The sequence below is a fragment of the Mirounga leonina genome, unplaced genomic scaffold (assembly GCF_011800145.1).
Source record: "Mirounga leonina isolate KUSES-001 unplaced genomic scaffold, KU_Mleo_1.0 Mir_114, whole genome shotgun sequence".
Classification (NCBI taxonomy): Eukaryota; Metazoa; Chordata; class Mammalia; order Carnivora; family Phocidae; genus Mirounga; species Mirounga leonina.
This window is the reverse complement of record NW_023270265.1, coordinates 26,110,004-26,131,038: the sequence shown is the minus strand read 5'-3', so window position 1 is coordinate 26,131,038 and position 21,035 is coordinate 26,110,004. Positions and strand designations below refer to the sequence as shown.

General features: G+C 37.7%; 1 protein-coding gene across 3 annotated transcripts in view; it reads left to right on the top strand.

Annotated features, from left to right (window-relative positions):
- The window catches only part of CHUK (component of inhibitor of nuclear factor kappa B kinase complex), a 46,009-nt gene that overhangs the window by 7,051 nt on the left and 17,923 nt on the right, over positions 1 to 21,035 (top strand). For all 3 annotated transcript variants that reach the window (XM_035027018.1, XM_035027025.1, XM_035027033.1), the window contains 9 exons: positions 1,466 to 1,580; positions 2,278 to 2,347; positions 3,227 to 3,315; positions 4,463 to 4,552; positions 4,697 to 4,821; positions 5,011 to 5,118; positions 5,699 to 5,834; positions 17,656 to 17,850; positions 18,821 to 18,923. In XM_035027018.1, coding sequence (XP_034882909.1) covers positions 1,466 to 1,580; positions 2,278 to 2,347; positions 3,227 to 3,315; positions 4,463 to 4,552; positions 4,697 to 4,821; positions 5,011 to 5,118; positions 5,699 to 5,834; positions 17,656 to 17,850; positions 18,821 to 18,923 — 1,031 coding nt within the window. The remainder of the gene's footprint in view (positions 1 to 1,465; positions 1,581 to 2,277; positions 2,348 to 3,226; positions 3,316 to 4,462; positions 4,553 to 4,696; positions 4,822 to 5,010; positions 5,119 to 5,698; positions 5,835 to 17,655; positions 17,851 to 18,820; positions 18,924 to 21,035) is intronic.

Below are 21,035 nucleotides of genomic sequence, written 5' to 3'. Positions count from 1 at the left end.
GAACTACAGTCATCCAAAGGCTTGAATGGGGTTGGAGTATCCACTTCCAAGCTTATTTATATAGCTGTTGGCTAGAGGTATCAGTTGCTCATCATATGGGCCTCTGCATAGGGAAGCTTGGATATTTTCATGACATGGTAGCTAGCTTTCCCCAAAGTGAGTGATCTGAGGAGAGAGAACAAAGTGAAAGCTGACTATCTTTTATGATCTTTCCTCGGAAGTAATATCTTTTCTACCACATTCTATTTATTAGAAATGAGTCACTAAGTACAGCCTACGCTCAAGGGTGGGAGAAGAATTAAGTTCTTAAAGGGAGAAGTGGGCATATTTTAAAACCTGCACAAGTAGTGTACTGAGTGCTTTACAAATAATTCTACTTGTCACAGCAACCCTGTTTTTAGGTATTATCCCTATTTTAAGATGAGGAAGTTGAAACTCATAGAGTCATACAACTGGTAGCTAAGAGAGTCTGGATTTGAAATAAGTACTTTCTGACTCCAGTGTCTTTGCTCAGTTCACTATTAAAGTACTCAAACTTGGCTATGTGGCAGAATCACCAGGAAACCTTGTTAACAGTATAAATTCTCAGGCCCTACACATGGAGATTCTGTTTCCTTAGGTCTCTAGGACCTGGTAATCTATTCCAATTTTGAGATCCGTTGCATTGATGATGATGATGATGATGATGATGGCTGGGATGATATATTGTTAAGTTAAAAAAAAAAGATGTTAGAAAACAATATATAGTGAGATTTAACATTTATTTAAAAATGTATCTATGTACAGATTGAAGCTAGAAGGAAATATGCCAACATTTTAATATATTACCTATGGGTGGCATTGTAAGTGATTGTGGGAGAACCAGTATGATAAAGGCTTTGGAGCCAGACTACCAGATTTGAATCCTTACTTGACCACCTCCTTGCTGTGTGATCCTATATTATTTAACCAATTTGTGCTTCAGTTTTCTCCTGTGTGATGAGACTATTAATAAATCTACCTATAGTAGGATTATTGTGACAAGTAAATGAGTTAAAGTATGTAAAGTGGGTACTGTTTGGCACGTAGAAATGTAATAGTAGTGATTGTGATAGTATTTTTTTCTATATTTTATTTATCTTTAAAGATTTATTTATTTATTTTAGAGGGGGTTGGCAGAGGGAGAGGGAAAGAGAGAATCCCAAGGAGACTCTTTGCTGAGCCCAACACAGGGCTTGATCCTACAATCTGAGATCATGACCTGAGCCAAAATCAAGAGTTGGATGCTTAACTGACCAAACCACCCAGGTGCCCCATCTATATTTTATTTTTGAAAATTATTAATTCTTCATTATACAAAGGAGAAATTAGAATATTATAAATAATGCCAGCCTTTCTTCCACTGCCCAATTAACTACCATTTCAAACCCAATCTCTTTTCATTGGGAAAAAAAATTTTATTATAATGTTTTCCCCTTCTTGTTAGGTTGAACCACACCAATGTTGTGAAGGCCTGTGATGTACCTGAGGAATTGAATTTTTTAATTAATGATGTGCCTCTTCTAGCAATGGAATACTGTTCTGGAGGAGATCTCCGAAAGGTAGTGTGGATGTTTTGAGATGATGAGATAGTAAATCATGAACCTTAGCAACGCTTGAATCATATTTAATATGATAATCTAGAATAAAAGTCAGTACACTATGGCCTGTTATCTATTTTTGTGGCTGCTTTTTAACTACAACATCAGAATTAAGTAATTGTGACAGAGATCTGTGGCCTGCAAAACCTAAAGTATTTACTGTGTGGCCCTTTACTGGGAACATTTGCTAACCCCTGATTGAGAACATGCATTTTTTTGTAGGTGGTAGTGTTTGCAGGATGGGAGTGGATTGATTGTGTTAGACCAAAATATCAATGTCTAAGGTGTTTATAAAGAAGTTGTGTTAAAAAAAAAAAAAAAAAGAGGGTTTGTGTGTGTGTGTATATGTGTGTGGTTTTTTTTTTTTCTGTTGCAGGTCTTACTCATTTTAAATCTGTCGTATGGCTATTTTTAAATATATGAGGTTTTTTTCAATCTTTTTCAATTTCACGTACTTTCCCTCTTTATCTTTACTTGCATAAGTCTTGTCATGAAATTAATTTGTCTTCAGTATGGTTTTGTAATTTTTCCCTTCTTACATTTTCTTAATTGTGACTTATTTTCTCATAGTGTATAGGGATTGATGTGTTGCTACTACTGCCCAGCAGTATTGGCAGTATACATTCTTAGACTTCTTTTTTTTTTTTTTTTCCTTTAGTTACTCAACAAACCAGAAAATTGCTGTGGACTTAAAGAAAGCCAGATACTTTCTTTACTGAGTGATATCGGTATGTAATCAATTTGAAAATACCATCATAATTTAATGCCCCTTTGGTTTATAAAAGGATTTATATACTACTTGGGAATTGAGAATTTTTGATGTACTATACAAAGCATACACTTTTACCATCTATAAGAAATTATCAGAAAAATTTAACTGTTGCTGTTGATGCTAAAACTAGGATATTTTATTGTTTTTTTGCTAGGAATCCATTTTTTACTAATAGATGTTCCAGTTGCTGACAAAAAATAGTGTAAAATGACCTTATTCAATTTTACTCTCCATCCCTCTCTGCCTAACATAGTAATTTTATTTACCAGTGGCATTGCATCTCATGGTTATCGGTCCTCAAGTCAACTCTTAGGATGAAATCTCTTTTTAAAGAATTACTCCTGAAAGATCCCTAAAATTACCTGCACTTAGGTCCTTGGAAGAAGGTCAGAAGCCAAGAATATGTTTCCCTATATATTTTGATTTTGCTGCTTTTCCTAGGTCATGGAGGTCAAGTCTAGTTGAAAATCTAGATGATTTAGGTGGAAGGGAAAACTAGAGGGATATATGTAATTCTGGAGTATTTTTTTAATGTTAACTGGATATTCTGTGGAGAGAATCTTAACTGGTATAATATCATTAATCATATAGTTATGATGGCCCATATAAATATGAGCATCGGAGGGGTGGCTAGCTGGCTTAGTCAGAGGGGCATGTGATGCTTGATTTTGGGGTTGTGAGTTCAAACCTCACATTGGGTGTAGAGATTACTTAAATAAACAAAACTTAGAAAAAAAAGTTTGAATGTCAGAGTAGATCTGTACAAAATGTAAGGTGAATTTATTTTTAATTCAGTATTTCTGTTACCTTAAAATACATTTTAAACTTTATTTAGGGTCTGGGATCCGATATTTGCATGAAAACAAAATTATACATCGTGATCTAAAACCTGAAAACATAGTTCTTCAGGATGTTGGTGGAAAGGTAGGTGAAACCTGAAGAAGTGTTACATGCCAATTGAATACAGTCTCCCTGGTGTAGTCTTTGAAGTCTGCTGTCTTTCCATAGCATTTTGTACTTTTTCTATCCCTGCCCTCATTACACTGAACTGTGGTTTTGTGTTTAGTTGTCTCCTCTGCTAACACAGTGGCTCCCATTAGAGAAGGAACTGTGCCTATCTTGCTCACTTCTGTTTTCTAATAAAATATCTAGTAGAGGTAATAGGCAGTGAGTAAAAATAATTTGTTAATCCCTTACAAAGCACATCCAACACATGCACACATCCTGGATTTAGTTAAGTATGTTTACTTAACTATGTTTCTTATTTAAGGAAGAACAAACTCATTCTCCTCCCCAAAAGTCCTAAGTTCTATATTTAAGTAAAATTTAAAACCTTGATTTCTCAGATTCTTAAATGAATCATCTTGAGGAGAATGAGAAATTATGCACTGACTCCTGGAATACTTGTATTTATCAGAATAATTTGAACAGTTTTCTTGTGACTAGCACTCAGGTTCCAGTCCAATAAAGATGTAAAGCCAAGAGTCTGAACCTTGAATTAGATTGTGTGGTCTTTAGTTAGCGATGATGGTGGTCAGTTGGAGGTGATGAAACCTTGATGGTGCCTCTTTTCTTAGGAGCCTTTCATGTATGCTTGGCACCAACTGTTGCTGCTTTTTTTGTATCCAAAGACTTCAGGATATTCTTGAAGTTAGACTCACTCCGTGGTATGATGCTTTTTCAAGTTTGGAATCATCCTTACCTTTCCCTTCTGGTTTAATGGATCAAGCTTATTCTGAATATACCAAAATAAAAATTAATCTATACTTAATTTTTAAACATTTTTTTACCATGTATCAGGTACTGTGTTGAATTCTTTTCTTTCATTATTTCATTGATCCTAATAATAATTCTGTGAAGTAAGGATTGTTAGTAATACCATTATTTAGGAAACTGAGAGAAGTTAAGTAACTTGATCAGGGTCACATAAGCGGTGGAGCTCAGGCTTGAAATACATTTGTGATAGTCCAGAGCCCAAGCTTTTCCCCACCACGCTCTCCAGAGCCTTATAAGGACATTGTTGCCTTTCCTTTTCAAATTTCTCAGTCATTTAATACTTATTGTATTGCAGATTATGCATAAAATAATTGATCTGGGATATGCCAAAGATGTTGATCAAGGAAGTCTTTGTACATCTTTTGTGGGAACACTGCAGTATCTGGTGAGACATGGATTGTTTCTTTGAATTTAAGTGTACAGGATTCATGTTCTTTTTTCTGAAGGTCATGAATATAGTAGTTCAAAAATAAAGTAGCTTTTCTCTTGTAGTGTTGATGTTTAAAGCATTTTGTTTTTTCTTTTTAAGGCCCCAGAACTCTTTGAGAATAAACCTTACACAGCCACTGTTGATTATTGGAGCTTTGGGACCATGGTATTTGAATGTATTGCTGGATATAGGCCTTTTTTGCATCATCTGCAGCCATTTACCTGGTAAGAAAAGGAAGAGAACTTTGGTGTGCTTGATGGGAATGGAAATACTCAGTTACCTGCTTTTTTTTTCCTTCCATACCCCTTCATATGGTATAATTGCCTTTTAAGCACATAATTGAATAAAGTTAAATGACAAAAAATCTTAGTGTTTGTGAGAATCAGTTGTCAACAAGGTAGCTTGTTTTATAGGCATGAGAAGATTAAGAAGAAGGATCCAAAGTGTATATTTGCATGTGAAGAGATGACAGGAGAAGTTCGGTTTAGTAGCCATTTACCTCAACCAAATAGCCTTTGTAGGTAAGTATATTTTAGTTGAGGAAGTTCACCTCAGTTTCTTTAGGGTTACAAAAGAACTGTAGAGTTGTTGTCTGTTTCAAGTAGGACTGTGCAGTGAAACTTTCTGTGATGATGAAAAAGTTTTATATCTGTGATGGCCCCATGAGACTATTGAGCACCTGAAAGGTTGTAATGTGACAGAAAAACTCAATTTTAAATTTTATTTAATTTTCATTAAGTGTAAATGCAAATAGCCACTTGTGACTAGAGGCTACCATATTGGACAGCACAGGTCTAGTAGAAATAAGAACTCCTGCTATAAGAAGATTCTTGGGATACTGAAATAAATGGGTTCCTTGGAAAATGGAACCGGACTCATCTGTTGAAGTTGCCAGTACTTACATATGTAGGTTTTGGGTTGCTTTTTATGGAAAAAAGTTTGTCCCCTGTCATTTTATGAATTACTTGAAAGTAAGATACAAAAGGATACAGCTGAGTAATGAGAAAGGACATGGACAACTTACAAAATTACCTTTTTTCACAATACTAAAGGAAAACTGGAACATAATGATTTTCACCCTATTTTTTGTATGCTTTCTAGTTTAATAGTAGAACCCATGGAAAACTGGCTTCAGTTGATGCTGAATTGGGATCCTCAGCAAAGAGGAGGACCTGTTGATCTTACTTTGAAGCAGCCAAGATGTTTTGTATTAATGGATCACATTCTGAATTTGAAGGTTAGTTTGAATGTAGTCTACTTCATAAGACTTGCATTGAAGTTAACAAATTTATTTGGAAAATAAGCATAAACATTTTAATAATCTTTTCTGATGCTTATTTGAAAAGAAAATTATATTCTTGGAGCTGATGTGTTTTTATGTCTTTAGTAAGCCTTCTCAGTTTTACTTCTAAGTGGTCTTTGTTGATTGCTTTTATGAAACATCTTTTGGATTTTCCTCTTCCTCGGATTGGTGCCATTAGACCTCATTCATTTGGGTGTAATCATACTGGATTTGTTTGGTGAGGAAATTTCTTGCCTGACTTTCATGACTCTATACTTCCTCCCCATCCTGTAGTCCATGCAGCATGAACTATCCATCTCATCTTCTGAAAATGCTTTTTATTCTCCTGTCCAAGAAACCAGCATAGTTCTTCTTGCCTACCAGTCAAGTCTAAACTGATCTGCCTGCCTTTTGGAGCTTTCCTCATGCAGGTCCACCCCAACCAAGAGCTTGCCCCGGACCTGCTTCTCTTACCTTTTACTTTGCTAGGTCCAGCTTGTCACTGCTCCTTATGCCATCGAGCACATTATCCATTTTTGTGCTTTGACAGATGGTGTCCTTCTGCCCAGAATGATCTTGGTCTCTGTGTATCTCCTCAGCTACACTGGCATATATTCAACTCTCCTTTTCTCTGAATGGTCTCTGTCACATAATTTGTCATTTAAATCATATTTATTATATTTTCTAATTGTTTCTCATCTTCCACTCATGCCTTTCCATATAGGTTGTCTTCTTTAATGCTGGGGTTGTTCTTACTACCTTTTTTTTTTTTTAATGTTATGTTAATCACCATAGATTACATCATTAGTTGTTGATGTAGTGTTCCATGATTCATTATTTGTGCATAACACCCAGTGCTCCGTGCAGAACGTGCCCTCTTTAATATCCATCACCAGGCTAACCCATCCTCCCACCCCCCTCCCCTCTAGAACCCTCAGTTTGTTTTTCAGAGTCCATAGTCTCTCATGGTTCATCTCCCCCTCCGATTTCCCCCCCCTTCATTCTTCCCCTCCTGCTATCTTCTTCTTCTTCTTTTTTTTTTTTAACATATAATGTATTATTTGTTTCAGAGGTACAGGTCTGTGATTCAACAGTCTTGCACAATTCACAGTGCTCACCATAGCACATACCCTCCCCAATGTCTATCACCCAGCTGTTCCATCCCTCCCACCCCCCACCACTCCAGCAACCCTCAGTTTGTTTCCTGAGATTAAGAATTCCTCATATCAGTGAGGTCATATGATACATGTCTTTTTCTGATTGACTTATTTCGCTCAGCATAACACCCTCCAGTTCCATCCACGTCGTTGCAAATGACAAGATTTCATTCCTTTTGATGGCTGCATAATATTCCATTATATATATATACCACATCTTCTTTATCCATTCATCTGTCGATGGCTCTTTCCACGGTTTGGCTATTGTGGACATTGCTGCTATAAACATCGGGGTGCACGTACCCCTTCGGATCCCTACGTTTGTATCTTTGGGGTAAATACCCAGTAGTGCAATTGCTGGATTGTATGGTAGCTCTATTTTCAACTTTTTGAAGAACCTCTATACTGTTTTCCAGAGTGGCTGTACCGGCTTGCATTCCCACCAACAGTGTAGGAGGGTTCCCCTTTCTCCGCATCCCCGCCAACATCTGTTGTTTCCTGACTTGTTAATTTTAGCCATTCTGACTGGTGTGAGGTGATATCTCATTGAGGTTTTGATTTGGATTTCCCTGATGCCAAGCGATATTGAGCACTTTTTCATGTGTCTGTTGGCCATTTGGATGTCTTCTTTGGAAAAATGTCTGTTCATGTCTTCTGCCCATTTCTTGATTGGATCATTTGTTCTTTGGGTGTTGAGTTTAAGAAGTTCTTTATAGATTTTGGATACTAGCCCTTTATCTGATATGTCATTTGCAAATATCTTCTCCCATTCTATCAGTTGTCTTCTGGTTTTGTTGACTGTTTCTTTTGCTGTGCAAAAGCTTTTTATCTTGATGAGGTCCCAATAGTTCATTTTTGCCCTTGCTTCCCTTGCCTTTGGCGATGTTTCTAGGAAGAAGTTGCTGCAGCTGAGGTCGAAGAGGTTGCTCCCTGTGTTCTCCTTTAGGATTTTGATGGACTCCTGTCTCACATTTAAGTCTTTCAACCATTTTGAGTCTATTTTTCAGTGTGGTATAAGGAAATGGTCCAGTTTCATTCTTCTGCATGTGGCTATCCAATTTTCCCAGCACCATTTGTTGAAGAGACTGTCTTTTTTCCACTGGACATTCTTTCCTGCTTTGTTGAAGATTAGTTGACCATAGAGTTGAGGGTCCATTTCTGGGCTCTCTATGCTGTTCCATTGATCAATGTGTCTGTTCTTGTGCCAGTACCATACTGTCTTGATGATGACAGCTTTGTAATAGAGCTGGAAGTCCGGAATTGTGATGCCGCCAGCTTTGCTTTTCTTTTTTAACATTCCTCTGGCTAGTAGGGGTCTTTTCTGGTTCCATACAAATTTTAGGATTATTTGTTCCATTTCTTTGAAAAAAGTGGATGGTATTTTGATGGGGATTGCATTGAATGTGTAGATTGCTCTAGGTAGCATTGACATCTTCACAATATTTGTTCTTCCAATCCATGAGCATGGAACGTTTTTCCATTTCTTTGTGTCTTCCTCAATTTCTTTCATGAGTATTGTATAGTTTTCTGAGTACAGATTCTTTGCCTCTTTGATTAGATTTATTCCTAGGTATCTTATGGTTTTGGGTGCAATTGTAAATGGGATCGACTCCTTAATTTCTCTTTCTTCTGTCTTGTTGTTGGTGTATAGGAATGCCACTGATTTCTGTGCATTGATTTTATATCCTGCCACTTTACTGAATTCCTGTATGAGTTCTAGCAGTTTTGGGGTGGAGTCTTTTGGGTTTTCCACATAAAGTCTCATATCATCTGCAAAGAGTGAGAGTTTGACTTCTTCTTTGCCGATTTGGATGCCTTTGATTTCTTTTTGTTGTCTGATTGCTGTGGCTAGGACTTCTAATACTATGTTGAATAGCAGTGGTGATAGTGGACATCCCTGCCGTGTTCCTGACCTTAGGGGGAAAGCTCTCAGTTTTTGCCCATTGAGAATGATATTTGCTGTGGATTTTTCATAGATGGCTTTTATGATATTGAGGTATGTACCCTTTATGCCTATACTCTGAAGAGTTTTGATCAAGAAAGGATGCTGTACTTTGTCAAAAGCTTTTTCTGCATCTATTGAGAGGATCATATGGTTCTTGTTCTTTCTTTTATTAATGTATTGTATCACATTGATTGATTTGTGGATGTTGAACCAACCTTGCAGCCCAGGGATAAATCCCACTTTATCCCAGGGATAAATGCCGTGGTGAAGAATCCTTTTAATGTGCTGTTGGATCCTATTGGCTAGTATTTTGGTGAGAATTTTTGCATCCATGTTCATCAAGGATATTGGTCTGTAATTCTCCTTTTTGATGGGGTCTTTGGTTTGGGGATCAAGGTAACGGTGGCCTCATAAAACGAGTTTGGAAGTTTTCCTTCCATTTCTATTTTTTGGAACAGTTTCAGAAGGATAGGTATTAATTCTTCTTTAAATGTTTGGTAGAATTCCACTGGGAAGCCATCTGGCCCTGGGCTCTTGTTTATTGGGAGATTTTTGATTACTGCTTCAATTTCCTTAGTGGTTATAGGTCTGTTCAGGTTTTTTGTTTCTTCCTGGTTCAGTTTAGGTAGTTGATACATCTCTAGGAATGCATCGATTTCTTCCAGATTATCTAATTTGCTGGCATATAGTTGCTCATAATTGTATTTCTTTGGTGTTGGTTGTGATCTCCTCTTTCATTCATGATTTTGTTGATTTGGGTCATTTCTCTTTTCTTTTTGATAAGTCTGGCCAGGGGTTTATCAATCCTGTTAATTCTTTCAAAGAATCAGCTCCTAGTTTCATTGATCTGTTCTACTGTTCTTTTGGTTTCTATTTCATTGATTTCTGCTCTGATCTTTATTATTTCTCTTCTCCTGTTGGGTTTAGGCTTTATTTGCTGGTCTTTCTCCAGCTCCTTTAGGTGTAGGGTTAGGTTGTGTATTTGAGACCTTTCTTGTTTCTTGAGAAAGGCTTGTATTGCTATACACTTTTCTCTTAGGACTGCCTTTGCTTCATCCCAAAGATTTTGAACAGTTGTGTTTTCATTTTCATTTGTTTCCATGAATTTTTTAATTCTTCTTTAATTTTCTGGTTGACCCATTCATTCTTCAGTAGGATGCTCTTTAGCCTCCATCTATTTGAGTTCTTTCCGACTTTCCTCTTGTGATTGAGTTCTAGTTTCAAAGCATTGTGGTCTGAAAATAGGCAGGGAATGATCCCAATCTTTTGGTACCGATTGAGACCTGATTTGTGACCTGGGACGTGATCTATTCTGGAGAATGTTCCATGGGCACTAGAGAACAATGTGTATTCTGTTGCTTTGGGATGGAATGTTCTGAATATATCTGTGAAGTCCATTTGGTCCAGTGTGTCATTTAAAGTCTTTATTTCCTTGTTGATCTTTTGCTTAGATGATCTGTCCATCTCAGTGAGGGGGGTGTTAAAGTCCCCCACTATAAATGTATTGTTGTCATTGTGTTTCTTTGCTTTTGTTATTAATTGGCTTATATAATTGGCTGCTCCCATGTTAGGGGCATAGATATTTACAATTGTTAGATCTTCTTGTTGGATAGACCCTTTAAGTATGATTTAGTGTCCTTCCTCATCTCTTATTACAGTCTTTGGTTTAAAATCTAATTTGTCTGTTATAAGGATTGCCACCCCAGCTTTCTTTTGGTGTCCATTAGCATGGTAAATGGTTTTCTACCCCTTCACTTTCAATCTGGGGGTGTCTTTGGGTCTAAAATGAGTCTCTTGCAGACAGCATATCGATGGGTCTTGTTTTTTTATCCAATCTGATAGCCTGTGTCTTTTGATAGGGGCATTTAGCCCATTTGCATTCAGGGTAACTACTGAAAGATATGAATTTAGTGCCATTGTATTGCCTGTAAGGTGACTTTTACTGTGTATTGTCTGTGTTCCTTTCTGGTCTATGTTGCTTTTAGGCTCTCTCTTTGCTTAGAGGACCCCTTTCAATATTTCTTGTAGGGCTGGTTTTGTGTTTGCAAATTCCTTTAGTTTTTGTTTGTCCTGGAAGCTTTTTGTCTCTCCTTCTATTTTCAGTGACAGCCTAGCTGGATATAGTATTCTTGGCTGCATATTTTTCCCATTTAGTGCTCTGAATATATCCTGCCAGTCCTTTCTGGCCTTCCAGGACTTTGTGGATAGGTCTGCTGCCAATCTAATGTTTCTACCATTGTAGGTTACAGATCTCTTCTCCCAAGCTGCTTTCAGGATTTTCTCTTTGTCTCTGAGACTCATAAGTTTTACTATTAAATGGCGGGGTGTTGACCTATTTTTATTGATTTTGAGGGGGGCGGTTCTCTGTGCCTCCTGGATTTTGATGCCTGTTTCCTTCCCCAAATTAGGGAAGTTCTCTGCTATAATTTGCTCCAGTATACCTTCTGCCCCTCTCTCTCTTTCTTCTTCTTCTGGGATCCCAATTATTCTAATGTTGTTTCATCTTATGGTATTGCTTATCTCTCGAATTCTGCCCTTGTAATCCAGTAGTTGTTTATCTCTCTTTTTCTCAGCTTCTTTATTTTCCATCATTTGGTCTTCTGTATCACTAATTCTCTCTTCTGCCTCATTTATCCTAGCAGTTAGAGCCTCCATTTTTGATTGCACCTCATTAATAGCCTTTTTGATTTTGACTTTGTTAGATTTTAGTTCTTTTATTTCTCCAGAAAGGGTTTCTCTAATAACTTCCATGTTTTTTTCAAGCCCAGCTAGTATCTTTAAAATCATCATTCTGAACTCTAGTTCTGACATTGTACTAATGTCCGTATTGATTAGGTCCCTGGCAGTTGGTACTGCCTCTTGTTCTTTTTGTTGAGGTGATTTTTTCCATCTTGTCATTTTGTCCAGAGGAGAATAGATGAATGAAAGAACAAAATGCTAACAGGGTAACAACATCCCCAGAAAATATACACTAAACAAATCAGAAAAGACCTGAAACAGAGGGAAAAGAAAGGGAAAGAAAGAAAAAAGAAAAAGAAAACAAAACAAAAACAGGATATGATCAAATATGATCAGGCTGGTGCACAGATCTGTGTCACACGCTAGATTTTGGATGTATTTTGGTCTTTTAGAAGAAAGTTTCTCCCAAAATTTTAAAGAAAGAAAAACTTATATATGTACAAAAATAAAGGTTAATATGATGAAGGGATGGACTATGACTGTAAAGATGAAAATTATAAAAGATTTTATAAAAGGAATTGATAAGAATTGGTTGAAAAAAGAAAGAAGAGGATTTAAAAAAAAAGGGAGAGAATGTGATCAGGCAGGAGACTAGAACAAAGCCATACACTAGAGATTTAGGGTATATTTTGATCTGTTAGAAGAAACTGTATCTCAAAATTTTAAAGAGAGAACAACTTATATATATATATACACCAAAAATAAGGGTAACTACTGTGAAGGGATTGAATATGACTCTAAACGTGAAAAATAAAAAATAATTTTTGAAAAAGGGAAAAAGAAAAATTAAAAAAAAAAGTTAAAAAAAAAAAGTAACTCTGAAAGACTAAAGAATCATGGGGAAAAAGCCATGGATTCTATGTGCAGTATTCCCCTAGCGCTGGAGTTCTGCCGTTCTCATTGATTGGTAAACTTGGTCTTGGCTGGCTGTTCTCGCTGATCTTCTGGGGGAGGGGCCTGTTGCTGTGGTTTCCAAATGTCTTTGCCAGAGGCGGAACTGCCCCGCCCTTGCAGGTCTGGGCTAAGTAATCTGCTCGGATTTGCTCTTGGGAGCTTTTGTTCCCTGCAAGCTTTCTGCACAGCTTTGGGGGATGAGAGTGAAAATGGTGGCCTCCCAATCTCTGCCCCAAGGAGCCGAGAACTTGGGGCCCCGCTCCTCAGTGCGCCCCCAGAGAAAAGCAGTCAGTCCCTCCCATCTCCCCAGTCTCTGGCCACACTCCGTGCTCACCCGGCCTGTGACCGAGCATTTCTATCTCTGGCACATGACCCCCGTGCGGAGTTTCCAAACCCCACAGATCTCCATGGTGCGCTCCCACGCCGCTCCTCCTGGGGGAGGAAGGGGAGTCTCCCCAGATCTGCCGCTTGTTGGGTCCCTGCTGGAGGAGCAGTGGCCCGACTGTGCCGCAGATCACGGTTTATGGCAACCCCGAGCTGAGAGCCCACGCCTCGGCTCCATCTCTGCAGCCGGCTTCCTGGCTCCGATACCTGGGAGCTCTGCTGCACTCAGGCACCCCCGGTCCCTCTGTGACCCCACGGGTCCTGAGACCACACTGTCCCAGCGAGGGTTCCACCCCCCGCTTAGCCACTAGAGCGACGTCTCTTAGCGGAGCAGCTTCTAAAAGTTCCGATTTTGTGCTCCCAGGCTCTATCACTTGCCGGTAGAGGCTGATGGAGGCCCCCTCCCCCACTGTCTATCCTCCCGAATATCGCCTTGGATTCACTTCTCCACACGTCCTACCTTCCAGAAAGTGGTCGCTTTTCTGTTCAGAGAGTTGTTGCTATTCTTTTCTTCCGTCTCCTGTTGAGTTTGTAGGTGTTCAGAATGGTTTGATCCCTATCCAGCTGAATTCCTGGGACCAGACGAAATCCAGGTCTACTACACCTCTGCCATCTTGCTCCGCCCCTGTTCTTACTACTTTTTTTTTTTTAAAGATTTTATTTATCTATGAGAGAGAGAGAGAGAGAGAGAATGAGAGAGAGAGAGAGCACATGAGTGGGGGAGGGTCAGAGGGAGAAGCAGACTCCCTGCCAAGCAGGGAGCCCGATGCGGGACTCGATCCAGGGACTCCAGGATCATGACCTGAGCCAAAGGCAGTCGCTTAATCAACTGAGCCACCCAGGCACCCTGTTCTTACTACTTTTATTAACAGTCACTCACCCTACCACCATGCTATCCCTACCCCCGTGTTCTGTACAAAGGAGGCCATGTATCAGGTTCTCAGTAAATATTCATTGGTATGAATGAGAGGCTCTATATTAGTATACCCAGAAACAACTCTCATCTGAAGTCTTTCCATAGTTACTGATTGGGTAGTAGTAGATAGGGTTTCTAAAATTGGAACAATCTGTGGTGAGGGCTCGGTGGTGAGCATCCAAGGCCATCCTGAAGGCAGGAGGAGGTTCAGGAGGAGGCTAGTTGGGGGTGGGGCTACATTTTATTTTCCGGAAAAAAAAAATTGAAATGAGAAGTTATAATCATGTAAGGTTTTACTGTAATCTTGTCATAGCTTATTAAATAGGAACTTGGGGCCACGTTGATGTCATTCTTGGCTAATGCTGAAAAGTTATCTGGTTCTTGATTTGGTTTTCTTCTGTTGTGCCAAGGAATAAATCATTCCTTAGTGTGTTAGACCAGCAGGACTTGGTGACACCTTTTAGTTTTTTGTTGTCCCTGAAAACTTTTGTCTTTTATCCCAGATTTTTTTCAGGTTTGTCATGGTGATCGTAGCATCATTTCCACCCTGTGGGGTCTGTGGACATGTGCTTGTTATAGAGCATAGGGAAAGAGTCCTCCTTAGATGTTTTGTGGTCTGTAGACTTCAGTTTGCAGAACCACTATTTACCTGTCTGTGAATCTGGGGCAAATATCTGTCTGTCGATCTATCTATCTCTTTTTAGCTCAGGTACAGTAATAATCTTCTTTAAAGGCTCAATATTATTGGGAGCTTGTACAGGATAAAGTATGTGTAGGGTACCATTCATAGTAACTCGGGGATGCTTCTGAGACATGATAATAGGACTGAATTTTGAAAGATAAGAATTAATCGGGAATGGGTAGGGGGAAAGACTTACAGACAGGGGAATATCAATAACACAGGAACATGAACTGCAAAACAGTTTGTATTGTAGGACGTTTTCTAAGGTGCTTATTATATTGTTCCAAGAAGGAATGATGTCTGTTTGATTTTCATTTAAAAAAGAAATCAACAAAACGGCTACTAGAATACTTCTTTTTAAAAAGATTAAAATCTGATTGCATGATTTTCCAACAATGTATTATGAAAAACTTTAAATATATAGGAAAGCTGGGAAAAGTATACTGAACTTGCCACTGAAGATGATGGTGAAACAAAGTATTTAATTATTCCTTCTTTGTCACCTTTTTCACGCTCCTAAATGTTACTATACCCTAAGTGTCTCTCCTTGGTTTTCTCTTTTTCCATATTACTTTTTCTTCCTTTCCTTTATAATCTTTAGTTGTAGAACTTTACCTATAAACTGAATACGGATAACTTGCAAATTTATTTCTTCGGTTGTCACTTTTCTGCAGGGTGTTTATAACTGCTATATAACTATAGTTGATAGTCTCACTGGCACCCCAAAACTTATTTTATTAAAAACTGAACACATTTGCTCCATGAAATCTCTCCTACAGCTTTTCCTATGCCTCTTGCACTGTCATCTTTCCAGCTACCTAAGTGGGATGGCTCGTCTGACTATTCCTTCTCTTCCAGTGGCATATCCAATTACTTGGATTTATCTTTTGATAAAAGATAAAAGATTTATCTTTTGAATGTTTTAACAATTCTGAGCTTGTCAGGTTCTCAATTTAGAAAGCCTTCCTCCATAGTTCCTCTTTGCTTATTGAATAAAGTCCAAATCTTTACATTTAGTATTCAGTATCTGTCTTGGTCTCCTTTCTCCTATACTTGCAGCCTTATCTCCTATTATACCCTAAGGGGCCATCATTTTAGGTACATTTGAACTGGATTATTTATACTTTTTTTTTTTTTTTAAGATTTATTTATATGAGAGGGGCGCCTGGGTGGCTCAGTCGTTAAGCGTCGACCTTCAGCTCAGGTCATGATCCCAGGGTCCTGGGATTGAGCCCCGCATCGGGCTCCCTGCTCCGTGGGAAGCCTGCTTCTCCCTCTCCCACTCCTCCTGCTTGTGTTCCCTCTCTCACTGTCTCTCTCTCTCTGTCAAATAAATAAATAAAATCTTTAAAAAAAAATACTTATATGAGAGAGAGAGAACGAGCGAGCAGGGGGAGGGGCAGAGAGAGAATCTCCAGCAGACTCCCTGAGCTCAACACGGGGAGCATGGAGCCCAATGCAGGGCTCATATCATGACCTGAGCCAAAATCAAGAGACGGGTGCTCAACTGACTGAGACACCCAGTCAGGTGTCTGGATTATTTATATTCTTTGATTATGCTCATCCCTTTTTACCTTTATGCCTCTGCCTACCTTGTTTTCTACCTAGAAGAACCTTTCTTCTTTAATCTTTCCTTGTTCTAATCTTCCTTCCTTTCCAAAGTTTAGCTCATAGTGCCTCTCTTATAAAGCATCCCTTTCCTCCCACCAAGTAAACTCCATTGGAACCTGCACAATACTTTACATTATTATAGTACATGTGGCATTTTGCCTTGTATTTTAGTTCTCTTAATGTTTCTTAATATCTTCTATTTGGCCATTATCCCGTGGAGGGCAAGGATCATAAGTTACTCAATTTGCATACCCACTACCACCACAACACACTTAATAGTATTTACCACAGTAGTCACTCATTAAATACTTGAGGAACAAAAGGGTAAATGTAAGTTATATTTCCTCTCTCTTTCTTTTGCTCTCTTATGGTTCGGCTTTGGTTGTAGGATTCCATGATTACTTACCCAGTTTGACATAAACCCTGTGTAAAAGTATATATCCACCTTAGGATATCCATCCTGAATTTCTGCTTTTGCTATTAGTGGCAGCTGTCATAAAATCTGCTTAGGATGGGAAGGAATGGGAGGTCTCAGTTGGGATACTGGTTCTGTAAATCCATGTCAACTTTGACAATTCCCTTCTCTTCCTCTCACCTTTTTCAAACATAAAGGTTATTCTAAAAGGAAAATTAATGCTTTACCTCGGTAATAAGCATTTCTAGCAGAAATAATTTTAATCTAACAATACACTGTATGTTAATTGAATTTAAAGAAAAATATTTTAATCATTTGCATATACTAGTCAATATAATGCACTGGAGAAACATAGGTATTTGTATGGCTTATCTAAGGACAATAGAAGGAAGAGGATTTAAAATCATGTTGTTTTCAAAAGACTTCTCAGGGCTCTGGTTTCTCTCTGCCAAAACGGAGCTTAGAAGATGTAATTAACAGGATGTTATGTGAAAGCACTTAACTCTGTGGTTGGCATCTATTAGGGACTTCATAAATGTGAATATTTCCTTCCAGGTCTACGATAAGTTTCTGAGAATAAATAAGTGTTGCCTTTTTATTTTTTATTTTTTAAATTTTTTAAAATTAATTAATTTTTTTTAGAGAGGGAGAGAGAATCCCAAGCAGGCTCCATGCGGGGCTTGATCTCACAACCCTGAGATCATGACCGGAGCTGAAATCAAGAGTTGGAGGATTAACTGACTGAGCCACCCAGGCACCCCTAAGTGTTGCCTTTTAGAATTGGGGTTTTCATCTCTAGATTTTGTACATCCCTATAATTTTGAAACTTTATTCTTTGGATCTAACATCTGCTATAGGAAAGCAAACTCTACTGTTCAGTTTTCATAATTATGGAAGGAGATCTCATTTTGGAAAATGATCGAACCTTGTTTAGTATAGAGATAATGCCTTTTGCTCATATTCCCTTTAGTATCTAGCAGTGAATCTTTTATGTAGTAAATGATCAATAATCATTTTTTTCTTATTTATACAGATAGTACACATCCTAAATATGACTTCTGCAAAGATAATTTCTTTTTTGTTACCACCTGATGAAAGTCTTCATTCACTACAGTCTCGTATTGAGCGTGAAACTGGAATAAATACTGGTTCTCAAGAGCTTCTTTCAGAGACAGGAATTTCTCTGGATCCTCGGAAACCAGCCTCTCAATGTGTTCTAGATGGAGTCGTAAGAGAATTCTAATATACCTAGAGTATAAGAAATCTTTTAGCATAGAGGGATTGCATGGCCTGCATTTTTTTGATGCTTAGTCGGAATCTCCTTGGGGCGGTGGTGCACACCTTACAATTCTTACTTTAATTTTATCCTATTCATTACTCTTATCATTGCTTTGCAAGGTGAACAAGATATGTTTTAAACTTTGTATGACTTTCTCTTTGGTGCCAGTTTTCTCCTCTTTCTTTTTTTCCCCTTTTGTACTTAAAGCCTAGAACCTTGAAATTAGACCAGCAGTGTCATAGATCCTGCCAGAGGATAGATGGATGGTAAAATATTGTGCTCATGACTCTTGTTGTTGTTGTCATCGTTTTACTTTATTGAGGCAAATTTTGTATATCATGTAATTTACCCATTTCATGTGTACAATTCGGTGATTTTTTTTTTTTAGTAAATTTGCCTAATTGTGCAGCCATTGCTATAAATCAGTTTTAAGAAATTTCCATATCAATAAGATCCTTCATGTCCTCTTAATCTCCATTCTGTTCACTTCAGGCAACTACTAATTTACTTTCTATCTCTATAATTTGCCTTTTCTAAACACTTCGTATAAGTGAAATCATACAGTCTGTAGTCTCTTGTGTCTGACTTCTTTCATTTAGCATTATGTTTTGGAGGTTCATTCATGTCCTAGCATGTATCAGAACTTCATTCCTTTTGATTACTGAATATTCCCATTATATGGATATATGTTGTTATGACTTTTTGCTTTTGTCCTTTTGGGTCTGGTGATTGTTTTCACTTTAGCCCGTACTACAGTTATTTATTTTTCCTAAATAGTAATCTAGACCTTAAATCTGTAAGGTGTAGCTGATAAACATTGACATTATTCATTTGCATTTCACATTAGGAAATGTGTGTTTAAGTACTTAGAGAACCTAGTATTTTCAAGGATTTTTTTTTTTAATTGTTTCTTTTTCAGAGAGGCTGTGATAGCTATATGGTGTATTTGTTCGATAAAAGTAAGACTGTATATGAAGGACCATTTGCTTCCAGAAGTTTATCTGATTGTGTAAATTATATTGGTAAGTATAGCTCATTTACTGACTGAGGTTTAAACCTGAAATAATATAATTTTGACTCAATATGGTTAGTAGAAATGGTCTTTTGGTGTTTCTGTTCTATATCTCATACTTTGGGTTTTTAAGTGTGGTGAAAAATGAATTTATATAGTTTGGAAGGTGAAATGGTAGATTTCAAGTCACCTCTAGATCCTCATTTGGAAGAAGACTTACTTTCCGCAGGATAGGGCTCTTGCAGAAGAATGGATCTCCACTATTAATTAAGCCTACTTTCTAGTTGTTCCTTCATTATTTAAGCATGTTCATGTATTTCATTTTATCATATGAATACTGCTTAATGTTCAAATGTTTTCATTTATCCTGTGAAAATTATTTTCTTTGGAAGAAGTGATCAATTTCTGTATACCCAAAACTAAAATCAAGCATAATATTGTAAAATCAAGAACAAAACTGGGCATAGGGCTAAAAATATGTAATCTTCCCTCTGTGTTACCTTTTTGTTAGTTTTTTTAACAACAGTTTTAAATTTACAGCAGAATTGAATAGATAGTACAAAGTTCTCATGTTATTCCCCTTCCCAACACATATTGTTTCCCCAGTTGTTAACATCTTATATTGTATAGTACATTTGTTACAAGTAAAGAACCAATATGTAATTATTAGGTAAAGCCCATACTTTATTCATTTTTCCTTAGTTTTTATCTGGTGTCCTTTTTCTGTTCCAGGATCTCCTCCAGGATATCACATTACATGTAGTTGTCTTACCTCTTTAGGCTCCTCTTGGCTGTGACAGTTTCTCAGACTTTTCCTTGTTTTTGATCACCTTGACAGCTTTGAGGAGTACTGGTCAAGTATTTTTTAGGATGTTCCTCTGTTGCAGTTTGATTTTTTTTTTTTCCCTCTTGATTAGAGTAGGATTAGGGTTTTGAGAGAAAGATCACAGAAGCAAAGTGTCATTTTCATCACATTATATGAAGAGTACATACTTCCAGTGTGATTTATGACTCTTGGTGATGACCTTGGATCACCTGGCTGAAGTAGTGTCTCTCAGGTTTCTCCACCTTAAAGTTTAGTCTCTCCCCCCGCTTCCATACTGTACTCTTTTGAAGGAAGTCACTATGTAGAACCCAAGGAATGGGGAGTTATGCTCCCCCTCCTTTAAGGATATAGTACATAATTTATTTGGAATTCTTTTGCATGTGACATTTGTCTCTTCTCTCCCGTTTATTAATTTATTCAATCATTTATTCTATCAATATGGATACATGGATATTTATCTTATACTTTGATTATAACCCAAGACTATTTTGTTCTTCAAATTGTTGCATCTTTGGTCACTAGGAGCTCTTTCATTTGGCTTTCTCTGCCCCTTTTACTTGTGCCATCAATTAGGGTTTTTCAGTTTTTTTTTTTTTTTTAGCACTTCCTTTCTGGCACCAAAACATGTTCCAGGTCTATCTTGTGCATTTCTTGCCCCAGTCCTAGGATCAGCCATTTCTCCAAGGAGCCCTGGTTGCTTTATTTGGAGAGTAGTGTTAGAAACCAAAATCTGGACACTAGGAGTGCTTCTTGATACTGGAGTATCATTTTTTAGGCCCTTTTATTTTTTAAAATATATGATTTGTGTGTGTGTGTGAAAAGACTCCCCTCCCCTAGACTCTTTTTCTTTAAAGTGTCTGGGTTATTTTATTTTATTTTTTTTAAGATTTTATTATTTATTTATTTGAGAGAGAGAGAGAGAGAGAGCACATGAGATGGGGGAAGGTCAGAGGGAGAAGCAGACTCCCTGCCGAGCAGGGAGCCCGATGCGGGACTCGATTCCGGGACTCCAGGATCATGACCTGAGCCGAAGGCAGTCGCTTAACCAACTGAGCCACCCAGGCGCCCCTGGGTTATTTTGTTTTTGTTTGGTTTGGGGTTTTTTTGTCTGTTGTAGGAAGTCTCAGGAGTAAGAATGGGTATATAAGAATAGAAGAAAGGTTACTTGAGACAATTATTAGGGGAGATAAAGATTTTTCCAGATATATGGTTTTATTTTTTTTAAGTCTGCTTCAGATAATGTGATTTTTCAGTATTAACCCAGTGTAGTATCATTTCTCTGAATGTTTTCATTGG